The sequence below is a fragment of the Pygoscelis adeliae genome, unplaced genomic scaffold, assembly GCF_000699105.1.
Source record: "Pygoscelis adeliae isolate BGI_AS28 unplaced genomic scaffold, ASM69910v1 Scaffold14, whole genome shotgun sequence".
In the NCBI taxonomy this organism is placed as follows: domain Eukaryota; kingdom Metazoa; phylum Chordata; class Aves; order Sphenisciformes; family Spheniscidae; genus Pygoscelis; species Pygoscelis adeliae.
The window spans coordinates 7,966,463-7,974,887 of NW_008825109.1; the positions used below are offsets into that span (position 1 = coordinate 7,966,463).

General features: G+C 40.9%; 1 protein-coding gene across 1 annotated transcript in view; it reads left to right on the forward strand.

Annotated features, from left to right (window-relative positions):
• Window positions 1-6,341, forward strand: part of XPO4 (exportin 4) — a 55,047-nt gene extending 48,706 nt beyond the window's left edge. Inside the window, exons 20-22 of the mRNA XM_009327776.1 lie at window positions 490-607; window positions 1,880-1,972; window positions 5,668-6,341. Of these exons, the coding sequence (XP_009326051.1) occupies window positions 490-607; window positions 1,880-1,972; window positions 5,668-5,865 (409 nt within the window). The 3' untranslated portion in view covers window positions 5,866-6,341. The remainder of the gene's footprint in view (window positions 1-489; window positions 608-1,879; window positions 1,973-5,667) is intronic.
• Window positions 6,342-8,425: the final 2,084 nt, after the last annotated feature.

The following is an 8,425-nucleotide window of genomic DNA, read 5'->3' on the forward strand; positions in this document are numbered from 1 at the left end:
TCCATTACTTCACTTCAGAGTGTGTAACTTCATAAGCCTTCAGCTGGTATCCCAAAGCCATTCCTGAATTAGTTGCTCAGCTGGTAATACAAAACACTGCTGCTGTTCTACTGGGCTGGCTCCAGAGCATTTCCTGTCAGGGTGCCAATGGGCTCTCCCTCTCATAATGGGAGTACCATTTTCACTAATCTGTGGCACGTGTCAGAAACAGATGAGCTTGACCATAAGGGACTCTTTCTGAAAATGTTATGTCAGAGAGGGTTATGTTACCTTAGGGCGTGTAGCTAATAAAGGAAAGCAACAAAGTTGGAATTATTTTTTTCCCCTTTTTCTATTTTTTTTTTTATTTAATTTCTTTATTAACAGCTTTGTAGTAAAAAGAAATCTTGGAACATACAAGCATTTAAAATATTTTCTAGTGACACCATTGGGAAGTTTTACCACAATTTAATTGAAATCTGACTTTGATTCTTTAACACCCATTATCAGAATGAGTTCAGAGGTTTGCCAGCTCTGTCTGGAGGCTGTAACACCATTAGCAGAACAGTGTGCAAAAGCACAAGAAACAGATTCAACCCTTTTTCTAGCAACAAGGCACTTTCTTAAGGTAAGGCATCTGCGTTTCGTGTTACTTTGGTTTTTTGCATACAGGTAGCATCAAGAGGCCAAACAGTGACCATATCTCACCGGGTTAGTCAGGATCACACATATAGTAAGAAACAGCCTGTTACCTAAAAAACTGGTAGTGTAAGAAGAAAGAGCATGAAGGACTGGAGACGTTGGACTAGAGTACAAAGGAGGATGGAGGCGCACAGGGAGGAAATTACTTATTGCCAATCAACAAAAGACCTGAGCCTCTCAGAATGCAATTTATATTTAACTATGCTCTGTCCACGAGCTCTAGAATGAACCTGATTGACAATTTTAGCAGTTACATTTACTGTGAAAGCTGTGAAATAGAAGGCTTCCAGAATTGTATGAACTGGAGGCTGGGTAAAGTACTAAAACAAGAGGCAGAAAAAAGAGCTTAGTTGGGAACTAGAAAGAAAATGCTCTCATTTATTCAATGTATCCAATGAATTACGTGTTTTCTTAATCCAGTATCATATTTAGTACTTTCTTTTTAGGATCATCCATTCTATCTCATCGAATTTTGGAGTGACCTGGTAGCAACCAGGTTCCTGCTAACTAGGAATAAAGTAATTGGGAAACTTGTGTGCTTGTCTTCTCATTTTGTAAAGACTTCAGTTTTCCTTAAGACATCTTTTCTTACCAAACTGACATTCAAACTTCTGGGGATTGCTCATTAAAAGCATACATCAGCCAAGCTGAGAGAATGAGAAACACCTTAAATAATTTTGTCTTTATATTTCTTTTAAGTTAATGTAGCTTTCTGCCTTTTCTCTACATTTCCACTTAAAATTATAATACCATTCTTATTAATCTGTTCCCTGTTTGGCTTTCTGTGAGCTGTAGGAGTCTCCAAAACTTGAGGGAAAAGTTCCCTTTTTTATTCTGGAAGAACAAAGGCTTTTTTCATAATTTCTGTGGCATATCTGCAGCTTTTGGAGAAAAATACAAAAGATGCCATTTCTCTCTGAAGAACACGTATAAATCAACAACAGGTTTCAGTGCTTTGAGATGTGAATTTGTGCTGTTAAGCCAAGACTCGACTTGTAAAAGAACTTGGCTTTCTGATTACTGATACCTAAATTAAAAAAAAAAAAAAGGCAACAAAGCAAACAACAGACTTGGATGTTTGTAAATACATGTTCATTATTATTATTCTCAGAATTGAAGATGATGTTCAGCAGCAAATCTCGGTAAAGTAGAAAGTTAAGTTTACACTTCTGTAACTACTTCTATTTTGTGATTTCAGATGGTCTTTGATATGCTGGTACTTCAGAAGCACAATACAGAAATGACAACTGCAGCAGGTGAAGCATTCTACACATTAGTGTGTTTGCATCAGGTATGGCATTTAGACACTTACACCATGAAAACCCGTCATTTGTTAAAGGAGGGTGGTTAGTTACTGTGCGTCTGGCAAATCATAAAATCGTTCAGGTTGGAAGGGAACCTCAGGAGGTCTGTAGTCCGACCTCTTGCTCAAAAGTGGGGTCAACACTGAATTCAGATCAGGTTGCTCAGGACTTTTTCCAACTGTGTCTTGAAAACTTCCAAGATGGATATTCCAAAGCCTCTCTGAGCAGCCTGTTGAATGCTTTATTATCCTTGTAATTCTTGTGCTTTCAGCACCTGCCAGACTGTCTTGGTGGCCCACCACTGGACTCATTCAAGTTCATCAATATCCTTCTTATGTTAAGGAGTCCAAAACTGGACACAGTATTGCACATCTAATCTAAGTGCTGTGTAAAGACAAATAGTAAATACACCCCAGCATGCTGCTAGTGTTCATTGCTGACAAGACACACTGCTAACTTGCTTAGACCGCTGTCCACCAGGACCTTCAGGTCCTTTATTCAGCAGAACTGCTCCCCAGCCTGTCAGTTCCCAGTCTGTATAGTTGCAGGGGGTTAGTCTGTTTCAGCTGCAGGACTTTGCATTTGTCCTTGTTGAATTTCATGAGCTTTCTGTCAGTTCATTCCTCCAGCCTGACTAGGTGTCTCTGAACGTCAGTCCTGCCCTTCAATGTACTGGCTGCACTCCCCAGTTTGGTTTCATCCACAGACTTGAGGAGAGTGTACTTCCTCTCCTCCAGGTCACTGACTAGAATATTTAACAGGACAAGTCCCTGATGAGAGCTCTCAGTGCCACTTGTAACCAGCTTCCAGGTGGAATATGAGCCATTAACCACAATCCTTTAGAGACTGACGATACAGGTGTGTTTTCACCCATGTAGTAGTCCACCCATCTAGACAAAAAAATCCCAGCTTGGTTACAAGGATGCTGTGCAAGACTGCTAAAGACTTGCTAACATCAGGCATCCAGTGCTCTCCCCTCATCCACAGATGTAGTCATTTCATCACAGAAGTCAGTCGGGTTGGTAAAGCATGATTTACCCTTGGTAAATCCACGCTGGCGGTTCTCAATCCCTTTCTCTTTTATGTGCCCAGAGATTGCTTCCAGGAGTACTTGCTTCATGATTTTCTTAGTTGTTCAAAGATGATAGAGAGCAGCCTTGTAATGACATAAGCCACCTTTCTGAACCCTTGGATGGATTCTGTCAGGTCTCATGAGCTTGTATGCATCAAGATTTCTCAAGAGATCCCTGGGTTGATCCTCTTTACTACTGGTAGTTCCTCTCCTCCTTGAACACTGTCTCTAGTCATAAAGGTCTGGGAAAACCTGTCAGTGAAGACCAAGGCAAAGAAAGCATTGAGTATTGCAGCCTTTTCTTTTGTCTGTTATCACTAAATGACCTGCTCCATTTGGCAGCAGGACCCACATTTTCCCTATTCCTTCTTTTACTGTTAATGTACTGGTAGAAGCTGATCTTGTCCTTGACATCCCTTGCCAAATTCAGCTTTAGCTGAACTTCGCTTTTCTGTCATTGTTCTTGTCCAGACAATGTTTCTGTTTTCCTCCTTTGTAGCTGTCCCTGCTTCTATCTCCTGCATGTTTCCTCCTTGCACTGGAGTTCAGTCATGAACTCCCTGCTTAGCTGGGTCGGTGTCCTGATGTGTTTATATTGTTTTCCTCCGTATCTGGACAGGCCATTCTTGTGCTTGGAAGAGGTTGTCCTTAAAGACCTGTCAGCTCTCCTGAGCTCCTTTCGTCTTCAGAGCTTTCTCCCGCAGGATCCCACCATCAGTCTCCTGAATAAGCTGAAATCTGCTCTCATGATGTCCAGGGTCTGTACTCGGCTGCCCTCTTTCCTCGCTCTCCTAAGGATCCTGAACTCCACTATTTCATGATCAGCGTAGCCAAGGCTGCCATTAATTACCACATCCCTGACCAGCTCTTCCTAGCTGTGAGTAGCAGATGCAAAGTCACCCCTGGTTGGTCCATCTGGCATTTGAGCAAATGTCAGGGAGGTAATCTCTCGTAAGTCTGATCTGGAAACTTCCTCAAGTGGCTTGAAGATGACTTCATCCACTACTCACCCTGTTTTGATGATTTGTAACAAGCTCCCACCATGATGTCATCTTTACCACCTCTCCTCTGATCATGACCCATAAGCACTCAACTAGATTGTTGCCCAGTCCATAGAAAAGTATCCTTAATTTGAGCTGCCCTTTCACATAAATGGCAATCTTCTGTCCTCTTCTTCCCTAAAGAACTTCCCTAAAGAGTGTCCATTGGAGCACTCCAGTCATGCCACCTGTCTCACCATATCTCAGTGCCTGCAGTGATGTTGCAGCTCTGCATCTTACAAGGAGCTCTAGCTCCTCCTGTTTGTTTCCAAAGCTGAATGCATTTCTGCACAGGCATTTGAGGTTGGCCTCCTTTCAACCTGTTTCATCCTTCCTGATGAGCACTCTTAAACCCATCACACTCCGTGCGTTCTTACTACTCTTGGTCTCTGTCTCCTCACTTATCTACAAGCTGTTACCACCATCCCCCCAATATGCTCTTTAAAGCCCTTCCTGCCAGGTTGGCAAGTCTTTGGCAAAGATGTTCCTAAGCCACTTCGTCATATGGATCCTCTTTCTTGTTAGCAGCCGTCATCCCTCAAAGAAGGACTCATGATCATGTAAGACAAAAAGACCCTGTGACACCAGCCACAAGTGGCAACTTCATATTGTGTCTACCCCCACCCAAGCCCTTCATCAGTAGAACTGAGAGGACTGCCATTCTGGCTCCAGTGTCCTCCACCCTTGCTCCCAGAGCTCAGTAGTCACTCTGGACTTGCTCCAGGTGCCCCTTGGCAGTGTCATTGGTGGCCGTGTGGCTGAACAACAAGCAGTGATAGACTGAGGGCCAAAGATGATCCTCAGCAGTCTGTCCATAATAACAGCCCAGATCCTGGCCCCCAGCAGAGTTTTTAGGTCCCCATCTCATCCCCTGCTGCACAAGGTTCCATAGTCTCTGCTAAGTCCCCTCCAGGAGCTGTGCTGCTGCATACCAGGCAGCCAGGTGTTCCCCACAGCAGCTGAGCCAGGCACCTGTTACAGACAGTTTGCTGCTTTTCTCAAAACTCTCAACTGTTCTTTCACTGTTCTTTTAGTCGTGTTTAACATGTTTCTCTGTCTTCTGTTTCTGTCCAAGTAAGCATGAAAATAAGTGGGAAACTCCTAGAAAGGAATCTAAGCTCTCTGTCCCAGGGAAGGGAATCTAGAGAAAGGAAAACCTGTGGGAGGAGATGGTTGGTAAGGCACGCTGAACATGGGGCAGGCGTGAAGAAAGAGAAGTGCGGTTTGCAGGAGTAAGCCCATGCTAAGTAAAAGCCAGAAGGCACTTTGAAGGGTGTACCTTAAAGTTTTCTTCTTACTCTGCACTGCAAAGCACTGTACCTAGCTCTGAAGGCTTCTTTAGCCTTACTAAAAAACCTGGTCTGATTGAAGGGCTTTATGTGGTTTAGAGTAAGTGAAAGGCTGCAGGTCCGTAGTCGCTTCTGGTACCCTCGTCAGTGAAACTGGGTAACAGGTAGAGAGGTACTGATAGTTTTCTGTCACGGCCTTGATCCTGGATTTTGTCCTGATGAGAGAAGTTGTATATACTGTATCTTTTTTTAAAGTTAAAAGATTCTTGTTTATTTAACAGGCTGAATATTCAGAGCTAGTTGAAACATTGCTATCAACTCAACAAGATCCAGTAATTTACCAGCGGTTAGCAGATGCCTTCAACAAGCTTACTGCAAGCAGCACTCCTCCTACACTGGACCGTAAGCAGAAGATGGCCTTCTTAAAGAGTTTAGAAGAATTTATGGCAAATGTTGGTGGACTTCTCTGTGTAAAATAAACAACAAAACTCTATGCCTAATTTAGACCCTTTCTGCAAAATGCACTGAGAAATGCTGAATGCTGACTAAATCTTGTACCTGTCTCTGGGTTCTTTGCAGCCATCTCAGATTCTAGAGAGCCTGGAATTTTGAACATAACACAATGGAATAGGAGAGGTCAACTTTGAATCAGCTTCTGCTACTACATGTTAGCTGCAATCTGTCATACTTGTGTGTGGGAGAGAATGAACAGAAAATTGGAATTTAAATTTTTTCCATATATGTGCGAACAGATATGGGCACAATGAAAAATAAATTCAGTGCCTTTCCCCCCCACTGGTTTAAAATATGAGTGGCCAGATAAACATACAGATTTCTTTTCTACCCAAAATCATGTTAGAGTGTGGTGCAGATACATAAAAAGCTCTAAACAGTTTAGCTGATTTTAAGCTTTATTTTTCCTCTCTTAAAGTTTGAGTTTGTGTTCCAGTGAGGAAGAAAAACCAAATGGTATTTTAACTTGTGTTTAGTTCTGGTTTTCTACATCAACCTGACATTGCATGTTTAATGCAATGCAGGTTTTTACATTATGTTCTGCTGCCTAAAGTTCAGAAGAAAAAAGGTGTATATTTTTGTTCCCCTAAAATGAACTTTAGGAACTGTAGCCATTTCATTGCCTTAATTTAAAAGAAAGAAAAAAAAAACTCATATACTTTAGATAAGAAATTTAAGGCAAGATTTGACTCTTCCAGGTTGGTTTAGGATGTTGGCATTAAGCTGCTGTGTACCTGTTGCAGCCCTTCATGTTGACGTGTCATTTTGGAATGAGTGTCTAATGCAAGGTTCATGTGTAGTTTTACTTTCAGTATCTGTTTTGATTCATACCCGGGTTGCATGCAACTGCAATGTATTTCTACACTGAACTGTTTGCTTAAGCAATAACAACTCAAAAGGTGTAAATTACTGGCAAACTTTTTAAAGTTGGGGCATTAGCTAAAACAATTACACTAGAACAGGGGCGTCAAACCCTTTTACTCAAGGGCCATATTTGTTTGACTCGAGTCGAGAAAGATAATTGGGATGTGTAGTGCTGGGGGGGATTTTTGGTTTTGCTGAATCTAGCTCCATTTCTGCAGAGCCCTCAGAGCTGCTCTGCTCTTACTTGGTTTTTTATATCAGCACTTTAGCTATTACGACAGCAGAATATAGTGCCCTGAGTATAGTGGACCAACAGGGGGGAGCAGCACACGAATACAAAAGCAAAGCCTGCTTTGTCTCCAGTCATGAGCCAGAGAAAACTGAAGCAAACACAAATGCTGCATGTCTAGTAAAATTGATTTTTGTGGAAATACATGGAGGCAGAAGTGGGCCCTTTTGTTTAAGACCTCTGCTAGATTACGCTGTTGAATATTTCCCATGTGTTTTTAAAATCTATATAAAATGTACAGTAGACACCTTTTCATGGCTATGTATAGCATCATGTTTGCAACTCTGTGCCATTCTTCAGCTATTCATCTCAAAATTAGTCACAATAGCCAGAATTTTTAAAAGACATAAATGTATAATACTGTGCTATAAGTGATCTAAGGCTTTTTTATTTTTCAGTTAAATCCATACCTGTCTCAAGCATGGGTCCATAAGGCCAAAAATGCCATCTCTTCATTATACTTTTCTCTTTTAATTTATGTGAAAACTAGGCTAGGGCAGATTTACACATTAAAAAGTGACCATAAAACTTGTTAGATAATGTACCTTCCCAGCTAGTATTTTATTTCTGAGATAATTTGCATAGTATTTTAGAACAGGGGTATTGCTCTCAATTTTTTTCTTGAAATTGTAATGCTTTTCTTTAAAAGATTTCTTGACCGTGCACTTGCACAAAAGATAATGATCCTGGCAGATCCTTCTGTTTTTAAACTATTCTGATGGCTGATATTTTAAATTTGTCTGGGTTTTGCTATGTTTTTGAAACTGCTTCTGGAGTTTCCCGGAGTTTGTACATTGGATAGGGCAGCAGGTCTGAAACCCCGTTTTTTTCAGATGAAGGGCATTAAAGCCTGGGAACATAAGTGGCAGTAGGAGCTGCTAGTTTGTCATGATGCACTCGATGTCAAATATCTAGGTCAAAGTCTTCAAAGAGATGATAGCAAATACCTTCAAGTTTTTTGGATCTGACAATAACTGATATTCTCAGTCATCATTTCTTTTATAACTAGCTCTGTCATTATCATTTTTTTAATCCTAAATCTGGCTCACTATTTTAAAATATTTATTAACTTTAAAATTTTTAAATTCTCTTGCATATTGTGATTGATGAATGGGAGCACAAATTGAGTTAGTATTCAGGAAAATGTAATGTGCATACCCATTACTTTTCTAATCAGGCCCATTGTGTTGTAACAAGCAGAGATGCACGGCATCTTTTGACTGTCAAGACTTGCTAAAGTATGAACACTTACTTTCACAGACTAGTTTTGAAGGTTGCTTAAAACTTTCCTTTGCCCTTCATTTAAAATTAGTATTATATGTTAAAGGAAAACTGTCCTAGTAAGGTTTTTTGTAATTTTCCTGCTTGATGTT